We start from the raw sequence: 19,137 nt of genomic DNA, 5'->3' as shown, positions 1-19,137 counted from the left end.
CAAAATGATGCCCAGTTCCTAAGAAACCTAAAACCCTCTTCCCTGCACCATATTCTCATCCATGCATTGAGACTCTTGAGCTCTGCTTGCCTTTGGGGTCCTGCAAGTGGAACAGGGGATATTTCTTAGAATGCTACCCTAGAGGTTCTGGATTTCAACTTTCTACCTAAAATCCTAAATTTGGCTTAATCTCTCTCCTGCACTTTTCTATTTCATTGGTAACCACATGTACCAAGTCAGCCAGCACCTCCTCAGCACTATGTAAAATCTTATCTGTGTGATGCATGAGGTCCGCCACCTTGGCACCAGGTAGGCAAGTTACCAAGTAATCCTCTCGTTCATCAGCCACCTTTCTAATAACTGAATCACCAGCCACAATGGCCATCCTAACCCTTCTCTCCTGGATACGTGCCCCTGGATACATATCCTTGGTGCAAGAGGATACTACATCACCTTGAGGGGCAGGTCCTAGATACAGGGTTGCTTCCTGCCTCACCATGGTGTTGCTCTCCTTCCAGGTGACCTTTCTCCTCCAACGCAGTACAGGAGCTGCCAGATTGGAGGTGGGACTTCTCTACTATGTTTTTGATGGTCTCCTCTATATACCTCTCTGTCTCCTCCAGGTCTGCCACTCTAGCCTCCAGAGATTGGATTTGTTCTCTGAGGAGTCAAGCTCTTTGCACCTAGCGCATACACACAACCTCTTACCAGCTGGGAGGTAATCATACATGTGGCACTCAGTGCAAAAGACTGGAAAGTCTCCCTCTCGCTGCCGGACTACTACCTTCATCATAATTTTGTTGATTTATCGAGTTAAAATTTTTAAGGAAGTAAGGATATAAAGCTAATTTAAAGTACTTTTATCTACTGATTTATTTTTTGTCTATCAATAACCCTCAAAACACTACAGTTGATCTAATTATAACTACCTAGTTCCCACCCTATTGACTTTTGTTTTGAATTAAATTCCTTCTTTATAAAATCTGTAGTAAATTTATAGTAAGGAGCTTTGAGGTACACATGTCATCAGGCACAACCTAATGGTCCTCTTCTGCTGCAAGGGGTGGAGTCTGAGGTATAGATTGCTCGCAGTGACCTCTGAAGTCCTCTCTCAGGACCTGCTGGGTGAAGACTTGAGCATGTTTTGCTCCTGTTGAAGAAAGAATTAAAAAAAAGGGGGGGATTAGTATTTGTAAATATTTATGTTTAAAGTTTTAATATATGAAGTTTCATTAAATCATATAGGTTTTTTTTAAGTTTTATATTGTAGCCATTTTAATCCACACATTTGGTGCTGCTCAATTACGAAGTGAACTCACTGATGTTGAAATATTCTTTTCTGGCAGTAATGTATCCAGAAAAAAAGCAGAAAAATAAAATTAAATGTTAAGTACATTTTGTAGCATTACACTTTATTCTCCTTGGATGTGTCCCTAAATTTTATCCCTGTTTTCTATCCTACTGACTAGCAGGCCGATACAGTAAAAGTCGGGGGAGAACGGACGAGCGCAATTCAGTAAAAAAAAATTTCAAATTAGGGCCCGCGGTAAAAAGAGGCGCTAGGGACACTAGCGGTTCCCTAGCGCCTCTTTTTTTAGCCAGAGCGGCGGCTGTCAGCGAGTTTGACAGCCAACACTCAATTTTGCCGGTGTTAGTTCTCAAACCCGCTAACAGCCACGGGTTCGGAAACCGGACGCCGGCAAAATTGAGCATCTGGTTTTCAAGCCGCGGGCTGATTTTAAATTTTTTTATTTTTAATTATTTTTAACTTTTGGGACCTCTGACAATATCACCGTGATATTAAGTCTGAGAGTGTACAGAAAAGCAGTTTTTACTGCTTTTCTGTGCACTTTCCCAGTGCACTTTCCCAGTGCTGGCAGAAATTAACACCTACCTTTGGATAGGCGCTAATTTGTGAAAGTAAAATGTGCGGCTTGGCTGCACATTTTACTTACTGAATCACGCCGGAATAACTAATAGGGCCATCAACATGCATTTGCATGTTGCGGGCGCTATTAGTTTTGGGGGGGGATGGGTTGTACGCACGTTTTCGACTTGCTATTACCCCTTACTGAATAAGGGGTAAAGCTAGCGCGTCAAAAACGCGTGTCCAAACGCGGGTTAACAGTGCGCTCTGTACTGTATCAGCCTGTTGGAGATTAGACTGGGTGGGTCCTGTGCCTGATTATACCAAACCCCAGTGGGAAAGAGAGCATTCAGGTGTGCCCCTCCCGGGAAACTTCATGGGTCCATAACTCACAGTCTCTTCGTACATAAGACATAGAAATGGGAGGGATACGCAAAGGTGGATTACAAAGGGCTTGTGTTGGATATGGGGGGAGGGGGGAAGGCAAACTTCAAAGCCCTACCTCAGGATTTCTTGTGTCCCTCTTCTGCTCTCCAGTGCTCTGCCAGCAAGCACAGCCACTCCTCAAAGTAATTGCCAGACCAGAGTTTAGCTGTACAAACAAAAGTAAATTTATTGAAAATTGATGCAGGATCAGTCCATAAAAATAAGAGAAACAAAAATATAGTATTGACTAACAGTTTACATCAAGTGGGATGCTCTTACAAAAAAAAAAAAAAAAATCTTCCAGATTTTATTTTGGGACCTCGTATAGTTTCTTTCTGAATAGAGGCGCCTTCAAAGATCATTTGCAGGCATGCTCCATTTTTTCCTCAGAGGAAGTTGCTGCTCTACTGCACAAGTGTCATTTCCTTAGCCAGCTGCTTCACACACACCATTTTTATTCCACGTGTTCACTGAACCACTCACTAAATCTGTAGTAAAGACAGAATTACAACAGCACAAAAAACTATCCATGCACCTCAGGCTTAGTTGGTACTGGGGGTTAAATCCCCTGTAGCCCAGGTGCTGCCAGCCTTGAAGACCTAGCACTCCCATGTAGTCTTCCTTTCTTTGTGAGCACTAGAGGTCAACGTGAGAACAACAATGTTTGGTCTAGCGATCCACTAGCCAAAGAACTGTGAGTAAAATTTCAGCAGCACTGCTAGGTCTATGCAGTCCTGGGAACAGGATCCCGAGGCAGTGTCACACCAGGTCTCTCACATGTTAGTGCAAAGAACCGACTATCAGTTTGCTCCCAATTGTTGATGGAGAAATATAATGCCTAGCACTTGTATTGAAAAATGCCATTGGTAGTTACCATCATTCAGTATAATTGGAATTTTGTCACACGTTGGAGATATTGCTGCTTTAACAAATTCTGACTATTTAAATATTTAAATGTTCTTTTGATTTTCAAAAAAGACAGAATTTGAAGGTCATTTTGCTTGATGTCTGCAAAAAAAGAAAAAGGGGTTTAAGGCAGGATACAATGACAAAAATTGTGAAATGGTTTCACATCAACAGAAGATGATGCATTTAAAATACTTAAACAAATTGAAAATATATAAGGCATTGAAACTTGATGGAGTATACCCCAAATACTGAAAGGGCTCAATGAAATGCTGACTCCTTCCCAACAGCTCTGTTCAGCTTATCTCCAGAAACTGGTAAGATTAAATACTAGCCTGTCAGTTTAACTTTGGTATTTATTTTTTTCTCATTTCTTATATACCACACATCAGATACTAATCTGGCCAGAGCAGTTTACAATTAAAACAATAAAAATACAATCAATGTAAACATATCTATAAACTAATAAAAACACAATAAAATAACATAATACATTAATAGCCCTGATCTATACACTTCCAGGACAGTCTTTCTTTGCCATTCTTGATTTAGAATTTGCCCAGGTTATGATGGAAAAAGCCAGGCCTTTACCTTTTCCTAAAATTAAGATAATTCTGTTCCACCCTCACCTTCAATGGTGCTGAGTCCCACAAATCAGGACCACCGACTGAGAACATTCTTTTCCTGTTTGATACTTTACAAATGTCCTCTCTAGATGGAACCAAAGCCAAAGCTGCTGATTTTGAGCTTAGATTACGAGTAGGGACATAACTCTTAATCTTTACTTGTAGATAATCCACACCCCCTCCATTTAAGGGCTTATATATCAGGGTCATTAGCTTAAGAACATAAGAACATGCCATACTGGGTCAGACCAAGGGTCCATCAAGCCCAGTATCCTGTTTTCAACAGTGGCCAATCCAGGCCATAAGAACCTGGCAAGTACCCAAAAACTAAGCCTGCTTTTCAATAGGTAACCAATGAAGGCATCTTAATAAAGTTGTCACACTCGCCCTACGTGGAAGATCAAAAATCAAACGTGCTACCATGTTTTGCACTACCTGTAAATGTTGTAAGCTTTTTTTTAGGAAGACCCACCAATACAATATTACAATAATCTAGTACTGGGAAAACTAATGCCTGAACCACCAATCTGAAGACTGGAGCCTCTAAAAATGTTTAGTCTCCTCAATTGTCTGTCAAAACAAAACTCTCTGAATCATCGAAGAGATATGAAAATCCATAGTCAGAGCATCATCTGTTAACACCCTCAAATTCCTCACTTTCTGATTCTTGCAATAAATACGTCCCCTATCCTCAAACTAATTCCTTAAGAGCTGCCTCCCTCCCTACACAACCATTCTGTTTTATCAACATTCACAAAAAGCTTTTGAGAATCAAACCGCTCCAAATTTTTTTTAACCCTCCATTAATTCTAATCAGTGAATCCTCCACTGAAAACAATAACCCCACATCATCAGCATAAATAAACTCTTCAAACCCCTCATCTTGAATAAGTGAACCTAATAGCTGGAGGAAGAGATTAAACAGAGGAGACAAGGGGATCCCTGCGGAACGCCACAATCTAATCTATATAGTTTTGATGAGAACCCCCCCCCCCTCACATGTACCACGTAGCATCGTCCCATCAGAAAAGAGGATAACCACCTAAACTTAACTTTACATCGTTCCAAAAACAAACCATGGTCTACCAAGTCAAAAGCACTTGACAAATCCAGCAATATCATGACCACAGGCACTCACCTGCCTCTGTACTTCAATGTCTCATCTTGCGTTGATGCTATCACTGACTCCGTGCCGTAACCCTTTCTAAACCCAGACTGACACCTATCAAACCCCTTCATTGCTTCAAATAACTAAACAACTGTGAGCACACTACCTTCTCCAATACCTTAGCTAGAAAAGGGCAATTAGAAATAGGGTGATAACTAGCACAGCTGGATTTATCCAGCAAAGCCCATTTTAAAATAGGAGTCATCACAGACTGTTTCAACACCCCTAGCAAATTGCCCTCCTCCACGGACACATTAACCAACAACTGCAATCTAGATAGCAATTCTTCGGGCAATGAACTAATCAGAAACGAAGGGCAGGGGTCCAACTCACATGTGGTGACTTTACAATTTCGCAACACATTCTGTAGTTCAAGGATACCTACCCTGTCAAACTCTTATTTCCATTCTATCCTTTTTAACTTACAAATTCCCTACAGTCTCATTCCACCCCTCATCATCACCCTTAACTCCTGACTTCCACCCAGTTCACCCTCGACTATCCTGAATGTTATTTCACCAAAAACTCACAAAACTGGTGGTGGGTAAAGTTATTGAAAAACTGCTGAAGAAAAGGATAGCACAGAATAAAACTTAACCGTGACAACATGGTTTCACAAGAAGGAGATCTTGCCAAACTTGTTCAAATTTTTTTATGAAATGACCAGAGTAGTAGTTCAGAGAGGTATTGTAGATATTGCTGATTTATTATTTTCTCTTTCATTTTGTTTGTTTCATTTCAAAAACATTTTTAAATGAAAGCACGGATGTGTGGAAGTTGGACTGAAGTTACTAACTGGTTGAAGAGCTAATAAAACGGAGGAAGTCAAAGTGGTGGCCAATGGAGTCAACTCTGGTAGCAGTTAAATTGCCAGAGCAGTGCCTCAGGGCTTGGTGTTTGGACCAGTACTTTTCAACATATTTATTAGTGATATTGTAGAAGGTTTGCAGAAACACTTTGAATGTTTGTTTGCAGATAACACAAAAATGTATATACTGGGAGTGTAAAATATGAAAATTAACTAGAATGGTCAAAGGCTTGGAAACTATGCTGCTATGTAAAATCATGTATTTGAAGCACAAATATCCATTAGTCTTTTTTTTTTTTTAAAGAAAGCATGCACTGGCAACAACCAACCAGGAAAGGAGCTTAGAGGTAATTATCTCAGATGACTGAAGGTTGCCAGTCAGTGTGATAAAGCAGCAGAGAAGGCTAATGGGATGCTTGGGTTTATAAGGGTGGCAATTTTGACTTTGTACAGGTCACTAGTAAAATCCCACCTGGTGTACTTTGTCCATACATAGGCAAGTACATTGAAAAGTTGGAGGCATTTCAGAGGGTGACTACCAAAATGGTACATGGCCTACAACACTAGTCCTACAAAGAATATCAAGGAACTCCAAATATACACTTTGGAGGAAAGAAAGGAAGTGGGGAGAAGGATATAAAAGAAATGTTGACATATATTGCACACTTCAATAAAGTACAGAAGACAGCATTTTCCATAGAAGAAGATACTTATTAACAAGTATTCACAAAGTGAACCAGGGGAAGACTTAGTAGAAATACTACTTTGCTGAGAGAGTGATGAATGCTTGGAATAGCATAACTTCAGAAGTGGAAGTATCCAACAACGTGACAGAAGTCAGGCATGCTTGAAATGGTTATAGTGGGAGAGGTAGGGTTAAAAATATGGTGGAGATTGGGTCAGGAGCCTGGTTCTTGGATTGGACATGGAACTGCCTATGCCGTCTACCTAGAATGGTAGTGGTCCTAAAGAATGAGGAGACGAAGCTTGGCAGTATGGCTAAAGAAGTGGTGACAGACCAATGAATATCCAAAAATACACCGAAGTAGCGAACTGCTATTAATCAAAGCCAAGCTCTGTCGCTAAACAATTGAATAAACTTTTCAATGGGTAATGTATGTTTTGCAAGTGATTTTAAATAAAGTAAATACCTACACAAAATAGAAAAGTTTTGTTTGTTGATGTGATTTATAAAAAATATTTAATGGAGTCAGAGAAAGGTTTCATACTGAGTGTAGGTGCCCTGCACCTCTGTAAGGTGAACATATAATCATCAACCTTCCTCCTCCTCCTCGATTGATTTTTAACAATAATTTTTTTTAAAAAAGATTTTTTTATATATGCTTGTGTTATCCCTGAAAACACCTACAGGATTCTTCCGTGGCAATGTAATTTTTAAATGCAATGCTGCAAACTATTTACTCAGTGCTACTCAACGAGAATGTTAATAAAGGGTATAAAAACAGACTTCCCCGTTTGTGGTTGGTGTGTCCATCTTCTTCTGTGTTATCCCAACATGTTTCAGACAGAAATGCCTTTCCTCAGGGGGTTCGATGTTTCCCAAGACCAACTTTACGGAGTCTGCAACCCGCCCGGGCGGTCCAGAGAGGAAGATCGCTTTGGGGCACAACACATTGAGCTCAGGAGAAACCGTTGAGAAGAGGGTTGCAGACTCCGTGAAGTTGGTCTTGGGAAACATCGAACCCCCTGAGGAAAGGCATTTCTGTCTGAAACATGTTGGGATAACACAGAAGAAGATGGACACACCAACCACAAACGGGGAAGTCTGTTTTTATACCCTTTATTAACATTCTCGTTGAGTAGCACTGAGTAAATAGTTTGCAGCATTGCATTTAAAAATTACATTGCCACGGAAGAATCCTGTAGGTGTTTTCAGGGATAACACAAGCATATATAAAAAAATCTTTTTTAAAAAAAAATATTGTTAAAAATCAATCGAGGAGGAGGAGGAAGGTTGATGATTATATGTTCACCTTACAGAGGTGCAGGGCACCTACACTCAGTATGAAACCTTTCTCTGACTCCATTAAATATTTTTTATAAATCACATCAACAAACAAAACTTTTCTATTTTGTGTAGGTATTTACTTTATTTAAAATCACTTGCAAAACATACATTACCCATTGAAAAGTTTATTCAATTGTTTAGCGACAGAGCTTGGCTCTTGATTGTTTTTAAAGAAGTGGTGAAGCAGAACAAAGGCAGTATTTTGGCAATCTATCAGTTGTAATGGGTGGAGGTGACAGGTTACCTAGAATGGGCAGCAGGATTGCTAAACTACAGCTAATGGCAAAAAGAACTCTGGAGCAATCTTGTGCATACTTAAGCTTCTACAGCTGATAGCTGGTAGAACTCCTTACTGCAAGGGAGGATGATAGCCAGAGCTAGATTAAGAACGTAAGTGCCATGCTGGGTCAGTCCAAGTACCCGACAGAACTTGGATCTCACTCCCAGGGATAAGTGCTGGCTTTCCCAAGTCTATATAGCTAATAACTACAGACTTTTCCTTCAGGAACTTGTCAACTCATCTTTTGAACCCCCCTCTTCAATTGCCTTGAACATCCTCTGGCAACTAATTCCATAGCTTTATTGTGTATTGAGTGAAAAAATACTTCCTACAATTTGTTTTAAATGTGCTGGTTGCTAGCTTCATTGCATGTCCTCTTCCTCTAGTGTTGTTTGAAAAGGTAAATAACCGTTTCCTATTTATCAATTCCACCCAACTCATGAGTTTATAAATCTCAATCATATCCCCTCTCAGTATCTTCTATTTAGCCTTTTTCCATAATGGAGATTTTCTATCCTCTTTATCATTTTTGTTACTCTTCTCTGTGCCTTTTCTATGTCTGCTATATATTTTATGAGGTGAGGCAACCAGAACTGCACACAATACTCAAGATATGGTCACACCATACATCTGTACAAAGGCATTATGATATTCTCAGTTTTATTCTCTATTCCTTTCCAAAAAATTCCTAATATTCTATTTGCCTATTTGACTGCCGCCGCACACTGAACCGAAGATTTCAAGGTTTTGTCCACAAGGATTTCAGGTTCCTTTTCCTGGATGGTGACTCCTAACAAGGAAGCCAGCATTGTGTACCTATAGATGGGATTATTTTTCCCTAAGTGCATTACTTCACAATTGTCCATATTAAATTGTATCTGCCATTTAGAAATCCAGTCTCCTAGTCTCTCAAGATCCTCCTGCAGTTCCTAACAGTCCACTACTGTTTTAATGGATTCAAAATTTGGTTTTAATAAAAGTAAGCAGGTGAAGTTGGGCAGACTAGAGGACCAAATGAATTATGTGCCAGCAACTTTACTGTTATTTCCTTACTGTTACCAGTTATTCATACATCCTAAATTCATCTGCCCCCCCCCCCCCCCCCCACTCTCCTTGTGTTAAGCAAACTAGTGCTAAAGTAAAATTAGACCTAAAATTAAGGATACTGAAGCCTGGCAAGAATGGATATGGTGCCTAGGGGAGTGTAACCAATTTTCATTTTGTTCCCATTTTTTTAGCTTTATTTTTATGTCATTTCATTTTAGTGCATTTTTTTTTTGTTAACATGCATGAACAGATTTCATACACATGTTAAACGCACACTAAAGCGGTATACTTAAAAATTTAGCATGCACTTAATGAAATGATAGCACATCCCTAACAGTATCTGGAGAGAGAGGATATACTCGGCTCTCATGGATGTGTAACAAGTGTACCAGTGTAACAAGTTGTTCTGTGCGTCTTCCTTGCAGAGTAATGAGAAATCAGAACTTGGAGCACGTGGTATATTACATATTGACCTTGCTGTTCTCCTTCATTCTGCAGGGATTTTAAGAGTAAAAACATCTTGCTGAAGAATGACTTGACAGCAGTTCTAGGAGATTTTGGCTTAGCTGTACGGTTTGAGCCTGGAAAGCCCCCGGGAGATACACATGGGCAGGTAACAGTTCTTTCTGCTCTGAAGTGCTGCCTGGCATGTTGGTCAGTACAAGCGTGTGTGTGTGTGTGTATATATATTATATATATGTTTTCTTAGCTCTTTAAGACTTCAGAGATTTTACTTGCCATGCCTTCAAGCACAGATGAATTTAAATAATAGCTCTGAAGGGCTGTGCCATTTGTGAGCTGACGCAGCTCTGTGTGCTGCGTTAAGACATTTACAGATGGAATCTGCATCAGCAATACCTTTCTATTCCCCTGCTCAATTTAATTGATGGTCTACACTTGCCAGTATTTTTGGTTTTTAAATTGATTGGGAAATTCATCTTTGCAAATGTGTCACGATACTTACTGTGGTAAGAAGAGAAACAGTCTATCTCTACATGCACATTTTTCACTCTTTTGTAATACTGCAAGCCTTACTTAATCTTACCTTCTCTTTCCCACTGTTAGGGATCCTTTATTCTTGTCCCATGGTTGTTTTGATTTGTTTTTTAATGCCACCTATCTCTAGTAGGTGGTGATAGGCTGTTCCATGAACTTCTTTGTGAAGAAATATTTCCTTAAGTTAATTTTGAGTCAGCCAAACTTCCTCTCAAACCAAAAAAACTTACCTCCCTGTATATCATATGCAGGGCTTCTGATATTAGAAGGTCCATATTTAGCCATTGTGCAGCTCAGCTAGTTAGCCAGATAAATTTATCTGGCTAACTTAGCTCATATATTTAACGGCATGGCCACACTGCTAAATATATCCTGTTACCTTAAAATTAGCCGGATAAGTTTACCTGGCTAACTTTAGGACAGGTCTACAGACCAGCCAAACTTAGGCCTGGATTTATCAAAATGCGATATCGCATGCGATAGCAAAAGGGGCGTGGTTTATGCTAATATTCAGTTTATCGCAATTTGTGCTAATTACCTATGCGAAGAGCTAAGTTAGTGCAAATTGCGATAACCTTTTCAGACTTTGCAATAAGTGCCAGACCTGATGTATTTCCTGCATTCAACCACTGGGGGACCATTGATAATGGGGGGGGGGGGGGAAGGGGAGAGAGAGAGAGAGAGCCTAGCCTAGCCATAATGTCTTCTCCCTAGATAGGTATTTGTATCCCTATGGTAGGCCCACCTAGTAACTCGAGATGAGGTCTAGGTATTAGTGTAGGGGGTTAGGGGCCACTTTGACATTCAACGTGAGACGTACGAACAGAACAGTGGTCTCTTGTGGAGATTTGATGGCCTTCGGAGTGAGGAAACTTACCCAAAGATGAGATTTGGCCATTGTTCTCTCAACCTAGTTTTATGGACTCTCTACGTGGGTAACATCAAACTAGGTTGAGAGAACATTGGCCAAATCTCATCTTTGGGTGAGTTATCCTCTCTCCGAAGGCCATCAAATCTCCACAAGAGACCACTGTTCTGTTTGTACGTCTCACGTTGAATGTCAAAGTAGCCCCTAACCCCCTACACTAATACCTAAACCTCACCTCGAGTTACTAGGTGGGCGTACCACAGGGATACAAATAGCTATCTAGGGCAAACACATTATGGCTAGTCTCTCTCTCACGCTCTCTCTCTCTCTCTCTCCTAAAACAGGCCTTTCAGGAGACTATGCAATAAAACCATAACGCAAGCTATCACACAGCTTAACGCTAATGAAAAAATCAACGTTAAGTCTGTGCAATACCACTTTGCAGACTGGCTAACCCAGCCCACTCCTCCTCTTTTTCAAATTTGCATCGCACCATACGATATGGTGCTATCACATGCGTTAAAGACGTGTTCGCATGCGATAAGCCCTTAATGCATGCGAAAAAGCCTTAGTGCATTTTGATAATTTATCCAGCTAACCCCCTCATTTATCTGGCTAACTCCTCCCATTTACACCCCTTAAACATCCTAACTTATCCACTAAATTCTAGTCTGCTGACTTATCCGTCTAGAATTTAGCTAGATAAGTGCCCAGATTTTCATTTAACTGGATAACGTCTGTGTTATCCAGCTAAATGCTTATGAATATGGACTTCTAGGTGTTTAAAAGATGTAAATAAAGGTATTTATTTTTCAATTAGGTGTTTTTACAGAGTACAAAAAAATAGGTGCTTGTCAATATGAATTCTAGGATAGTTCATAGATGAATTGAAAGTAGTCTTCACTATGCTCAATTCTTCCCAGCCTCAGCTTTAGTGTAATTTGTTTATATATATAAAACACCTTTCACCAGATAAATCAAAAGGGTTTACTTAACTATAAATTTATAAATAACAAAGTTTTCAGCAGTATAAATATACAAATAATAAACATAAAATAAAAATAATTCAGTCACTAAAATATAAAAACTCTAACTGTTAAATACTAAAAGCTTGATCAAAAAGCCAGATTTTAATGTTTTTTCCTAAAATTAGCATAGTTCACAATCCCTTCACCCCAGCACCACACCAGCATTGTCCCTGGCTATTAGGTCATGTTTTCCTCTCTGGGCTCGGGAACTTGAGTCCCTGCAGTCAGCTGCCTGATATTCCTCCATCTTCTGCTCCTCTTCAGCACACATGGACAGTAACTTTTAAACAGGGGTGCGCATTAGTCTGCCTGTGCCCAGGAATGTGACCATTTTATAACATAGGTGCACGTATGCGCGCACGTTATAAAATAGCCTGATCGTACGCACGTGTGCGCAATTTTAAGTTGCTCTGTGCCTATGCGAGCAAATGAATCTTCTACTGTGTAAGTAATAGACAAGCACGCCAACACCATTTTTCACCCAGGTAAGGGATAGGACTTCCAAACCCCCCTAGTTTAGTAACAGAAGTAAAGTTGCGTGGCGGGGGGTCCCTGGCGCGCGCGCCTGTGCACGTAAGTATTTTACCCGTTAATTGCAATGTGAAATCTAGGACCGGCCTATGCTCTGCCCGGACCATGCCCATGTACTGCCCCTTTTTGGAAATTTTCATTTTTGCCTGTAGCAGCAAGTATGCGCATACTCGGGCAGCTTTTAAAATCCGCTCGGCGCTCGCCAGCCCAACTTGTACGCGCATATCTCCTGGTTTTGGCACGTGCCGGGATTTTAAAAATATCACCTGTAAGCTACTTAGAAGTATGGTGATTAGTAACAGTAAATGGCCCTCCAGATATGTTCCGCAGCACTACTTAATGACTATTAAACTTTGGCTTCTGCACTGCAGACCATTCCTTGAGTCCTTCTCCACACAAGACCCCACTACACCACTATCCTGTAACGTTTCTCATCCTTCAGATGCTTCCTCTGTCCTGCACCACCATCCCACCACACTGCATCTCCCCCCCTCATTCTACCCCAGAGGATGCTGCTTCATGCATTGCAGCCTCTACCCCACGACCACAGGTCTGCACATGCTCTTCCGCCCAGGCCCTCTGGTGTGACAACTGGCACAATTGCAGTTGGCATTATACGGTCAGCTCCCCTCTTCCCACCACCCTCTGCCAATAATTCCCAGGCCTCTCCCTCAGTCAGTCCGACCCCTTTCCCACCTCTTCATCTTTTACTCACTGTCCCTTCTAAAGCCCTCCATCTCTTAATCCTCTGCGTCACCTCAGGCTACATCCCCTGTCATTCATCCTCTCTCCCAGTTTTATCCTCTCAATCTGTCCTCCCTCTACCCTTTCCTTCTGGGTCTCTCCCCTCCCAGTATTCGCTCACTGTTCCGTGTATCTTCCCTCCCTCCAACGTCATTGCCTTCACTTATCTCCTCCAACCCCCTGGCATTATTTGCTTTCATTCTCTCTCTCCCCCCCCCCCCCCCCCCCGGAATCATTACCCTTACTTCCCCCCACACTTCCGGGTATCATCTCCTTCATTTCCCACCTTCACACCCCCTCACCTGCCCTTCCCGCTTCCCCTTTCCCCATCACAGGAAAATCATCATTCCCTCCCCCAGGATCGCCTCTGGCTGCAGGAGAAAGCTGATGGCACTAAACCATGCCCACAGTATTTCTTACCTGCTGCTGCCTCCTCCTCATCTACTGGCTTTCCTTTGAAGTTGGAACTATGTGGGGTCCCAGAGTCTCATGAGATCCACTAGCCCAGTGCAAGTCCCATTTCAGAAGGAAGCTTGCAGAAGCAGAGGCAACAGCAGATCAGAATCCTTGCTTGCTGACAGGCCAGCTGGGAAGGGGATACCCTAGAGGGCAGCTGTAAAGAAAGACAGAAAGATATTGCTGCATGCCACAGCAACTCTGGCCCATTCCCTTTTTCTTTCTGACTGCAGTCACAATTTTCTCATTACTGCTGCAGGACATCTGGGGTTCTGCCAAGGGCATGGCATACTGTTTGGGAATTTCTGCGTTTGGAAATGAAACTTTTGGAGATTCACCGACAGGCCGAAACAGTAAATCGCATGGAAAACGGGTGCTCAGTGTTGAGTGCTTTCCTAATATGCGCCCAGCTACCTCTCGTGGGCATGTGATAGTGTATTTAAATGAGGGGGTCGCGCTAAAAAGAAGGCGCTAGGGACAATAGTGCGCCCCTAGCGCCTCCTTAGCAGGTCAAGCCCAGGGCAGGTGGCTGTCAGCAGGTTTGGAAAATGAACGCTCAATTTTACGAGCATCCGTTTCCCTAACCTGTGACTGTGCACAAGTTAGGGGAAACGGATGCTCATAAAATTGAGCATTAATTTTCCTAACCTCACCCACGGACCACTTCTTTTTAAATTATGTATTTATTTATGTATTTTACTGTTTGGTTCCTCCGACTTAATATCGCCATGATATTATGTCAGAGGAAGTACAGGAAAGCAGTACAGGAAAGCACTTTTTCGGACTGCTCAATGCCTGCTCTTGGGCAGGCATTAACTTCTGAGCATAAAATGTGCGGATCGGGAGCACATTTTTTTGTTCTGTATCTGGGGCGAACGACTAATAGCCTTATCAACATGCAATTTGCATGTTATGAGCGCTATTAGTTTTGGGGGAATTTGGATGCACGTTTTAATGCGCTAAACCCCTTAGGGTAGATTTTGAAAGCTGCGCACGCGCATCCCGGCACACACACGTGGACGCAGCGATTTTATAATATGCGCCTGTTGGCGCGCGCATATTATAAAATCGTTGGGCCGCGCACATGCATGCGCCAGATTTGGTAATCCGCATGCGCAAGGAGGGGTAGAGTTTTACCAATTTTGCGCGCCGATGCATCCTGGCCTTTCCCAGGTCCCTCCCAGTCCGCTCCTTAATTGGAGCTGACTGGAACTTCCTTACCCCCTATCCTAACCTCCTTTCCCTAACCCATAAATCTTACCTTTTCCCTTTTTTTTTGCTTTTGTCTTCCAACTTCAGGGCCCAACCTGAAGTAAGTTGCGCGCGCCAGCAGCGAGGGTCCGGGATAGCGATGAATGGTGCAGTCCCGACCTGGCCCTCTCTGTCCCATCCCGTCCCCTCCCCCCCCCCCCCCCCAGACCGCCCCTTGGAAGAGGCCTGGCTCTTGTGCGCGTGATGGGAGTTATGAGCGCGGCTGGGCCATGCGCACACAACCCCCGTTTTCCTCGCGTGCACCTTTTTTAAAATCGACCCATTATCGTATAAAGGGTAATGGACACATGTCCAATGCACGCGTCCAACCGCGGGTTAAACAGTGGGCTTAACTGTATCGGCCTGTGAATACTTGAGGCCCTGACTGTATGCCACTATCCCCAAATCTCCTAGAGTTAGCTGCTCCTGCACTTTTGATTCAAGTTGGTGCACAAATATAGGAACTGAGTGAGAGCAGTGTGGTTTAGTGCCCGGAGCAGCAGGATCAGCTGTAAACACTGATTAGAGGCGTTTCCTGAGTTTCGGTTTACGTTTAGCCAACACGTGAGAGGTCAACTTCCAGGGTTTATTAATTAAAAACAGTGGTGCCAATTTTCTCATCATGGATGGGGTTGGGGGGAGATTTACTGGGGGTTATTGGTTTTATCCAGTAATTGGCAGCCCTAACTATTTTTACCTTTGAAATATTTTGTCTCTCTCATAACTCCCTTGTCTTTCGGAGCTTTTGTAGTCTCACTTCATTGGGGGGGGGGGGTTAAAAGACAAAATTGCCTGTAGGTACTTTTTCAATGGGATTTACACCAGTCACTGAAGCAAAAGTCCACACAGGCTTTTGCTTAGTTCCCTGGAAAAATTACCCACAGAGATTGTACCTGCTTTCTCTGCACTTATGGGTAAATTTTAAAACCTGCACGCGCGGAAAAGTTATCAGTGCCATCTGCAAACAACATTCCGGTGCCTTCTTCTGTACAGGTGCCTTTTTGACATGGGAACGCCAGTTTTAGCGCAGAAAAAAATCAAAGCAAGATTAAAACTCCCCAATATTGATTTTGGTTACTGAATCACAGTGTTTACTGCAGCTGGACCACTATCCCATTGTGAAAAGGATGTACTTAGAATTTGTAAAAAAAATTTTTTACTGATATGCCACCTCTTTCGTAATTAGAGCAGATATCTTCCATTTTGGAATCAATAATGGAAAAGCAGCCTACTATCAGACTAGGCAAGACCTGCCTTAGGGGTATACTTATGGCATTTTTACATCCACCATCATATTGTATACTCCTGAGGCAGAACGTGAACACTGTCAGGTGATAAGATTGAAAGACTCTCAAAACTATATGTAATATAGTTTATATGTAGAATTAAACATGATAAAAATTACAAACATTATTTATGGAGACTGATAATTAAAAAAAAAAAAGAGCCATAAATTAAAAGTTGACACATCTTCCTATATTATTTGGGGATGATGATCTCCTTTTAAACTTCACTTATGTATTCAACTTATAGTGGTTATTCTTGTATTTTTATAGTTGTACTTTTAACCACTATTAGTTTCTAGTGTTGAAAAAGATCTAAAGCTCGTTCTAAATCTCCTCCAGGCAAATTGATCATTTTTATGATTTTAAGATTTTAGGGATTTTAATTTGTATTGCTGCCATGTTTTAAATGTTTTGTCATTGTTATGTATTTGCATTTTCTGATATTGTAAATGTTTTAACAGAATCTGCACTGAACAGAATTGTTTTTGGAAGCTGCAAAATATTAAAAAAATATAAATAAAGTCTGCCTTGTTGGATAGCACAGAAAAAGAGTGTTCCAATCAGCTGTGCTAAGTTTCAGAATAGCTGCATATCAGTTGTGCATGGTGCAGCATGTGTCTACAAAAACTACCAAGATGTGACTGAACAGCTTTCATCAGAGATTAAGTAACATTTCCACGCCAACTCTCCACAAAGTGAAGAATGTGGTAAGCACCTCATCAGATCAGCCTATGAGGCATATGACACTTCTTCCTGCACATCAGCCAGTAACCACTGGAGCAAGAAGATTAGCTTGACCTCGAGCTTCAGGGCTCTGTGAGGATGTATATGAAAATCTTTCTGATGATCTCTTTGGAGAATAAGGTGAAAGAAACAGCATATCTTATTAAAAATCATTGTACTACTTTACTTACTTTATCAGTACTTCAAAAGGCAGTACTTCAATTCCAGGAAGAGATATCAACCTACCATTTCCAGTGATCTCAGCATCAGCAGCAGCTCAGGCAATGTGTCTGTGTAAAACCAAATATTTGCAGCTCTCTCAGTCTAAACCAAACCAGAATTTTGACTACACTATCAAACAGAATATCCAGTTAGCCTTGGGCATTGTTCTAGTGGGCAAAAAGACACCAACATTTCATTCCCTCACTGTCTTTGATTACAACAGATCATTGCATATTAAAGACCATACAGCAAAGGTACTGTTTTTATATTTAAAATCTTCTCCCTCCAGGTATTCTTCCATGGGGGTGGCACTCTAGTTGCAGATCAATTCACACTTCTACAGTAGGAGCTATCAACCCTCCCCTCAGCCAGTGCTGAAGAACCTGTTCCATCACATTAAAAAGAACATAGGTTTCTACTCAAGTGCTTCCTAATTCCAAAATGATAAAAGGATTTTGTCTCATCTTGGACCTCAGAAACCTCAACAAGTATCTCATAGTAATGACGGCAGAAAAGGACCAAATGGACCATCCAGACTGCCCAGCAAGCTTCTTATGGTAGGATCTGCCGTGCAGGTTACCCCCATATTTCTCTTAAGGGTAGCAACTGCTGCTCCGTGCAGTTATTCCCAAGCCTTATGATAACCCATAAAGAATTTACTGTCCGCAACATTTTTACTGAGTGATGAGCCTTCTTGCAAATTCAGACTACGCTGGCATGTTTTACTTATGGACTTGGCCTTAGAAGCAGTCCTGTGCTTTTTTCACTTATGTCTGCATACCTCAGACTGTAAAAGTCAGGGACCGTGTTGTTGTCTGAATCAGATTCCTCTTCCACCACCCCCACCTCCATTGCCAACAAAGTGGAGAGTGTCAAAAGCAGCAAGGCTTATTGGTTAAGGGTAGTAATCCCTTGCCTTCTGTAAGATGAACTCCTTAAGTATCATTCTCCCTCAACTGCAAATGAACGACTGTTAGCTACCTTAGATCTCAAGGATGCTTACAAAAATTACAGGAAATTTCTACATTTCACCATAGGGCGCAATCACTGTTAATAAGAACATAAGAAATTGCCATGCTGGGTCAGAACAAGGGTCCATCAAGCCCAGCATCCTGTTTCCAAGAGAGGCCAAACCAGGCCACAAGAACCTGGCAATTACCCAAACACCAAGAAGATCCCATGCTGCTGATGCAATTAATAGCAGTGGCTATTCCCTAAGTAAACTTGATTAATAGCAGTTAATGGACTTCTCCTCCAAGAACTTATCCAAACCTTTTTTAAACGCAGCTACACTAACTGCACTAACCACATCCTCTGGCAACAAATTCCAGAGCTTAATTATGCATTGAGTGAAAAATAATTTTCTCCATTTAGTCTTAAATGTGCTACTTAAGTAACGAATTTAGATATCTTTTAGTTGTATTTTATTTTTATTGAATGGTTTATGTAATTTTTATTCTAATTCAATATTTTTATTTTTATTTATATTATTAGCATGTAAACAGTGGAGGTAGAAGCTTGTCTTCTGTATAACGCTATAGAAAAGTTGTATGTATAAATAAATAAATACTTTCTAACTTCATGGAATGCCCCCTAGTCCTTCTATTATCCGAAAGTGTAAATAACCGATTCACATCTACTAGTTCAAGACATCTCATGATCTTAAAGACCTCTATCATGTCTCCCCTCAGCCGTCTCTTCTCCAAGCTATCAAGTTCCTCCTCTCATCAGCTCCCAGAGCCTTCGTGAAATGCCTTGCAGTAGTTGTTGCTCATCTAAGGCTGCACAATGTATTTGTTTTTCACTTCCTAGTGGACTTGCTCATAGTAGGGCAAACCTGTCTGTAGGCCTACTCCTCCACATTTTATATGATGG

The 19,137-nt window shown here is 41.4% G+C and overlaps 1 protein-coding gene across 3 annotated transcripts in view; it reads left to right on the top strand.

Moving 5' to 3' along the window:
- Positions 1-19,137, top strand: part of ACVR2B (activin A receptor type 2B) — a 476,102-nt gene that overhangs the window by 424,252 nt on the left and 32,713 nt on the right. For all 3 annotated transcript variants that reach the window (XM_029588414.1, XM_029588416.1, XM_029588415.1), the window contains one exon: positions 9,656-9,770. In XM_029588414.1, the coding sequence (XP_029444274.1) occupies positions 9,656-9,770 (115 nt within the window). The remainder of the gene's footprint in view (positions 1-9,655; positions 9,771-19,137) is intronic.

Source organism: Rhinatrema bivittatum, chromosome 2, assembly GCF_901001135.1.
Source record: "Rhinatrema bivittatum chromosome 2, aRhiBiv1.1, whole genome shotgun sequence".
In the NCBI taxonomy this organism is placed as follows: domain Eukaryota; kingdom Metazoa; phylum Chordata; class Amphibia; order Gymnophiona; family Rhinatrematidae; genus Rhinatrema; species Rhinatrema bivittatum.
Note: the sequence above shows the minus strand (reverse complement) of the source record. Positions and strands in the feature narration are given on the sequence as shown.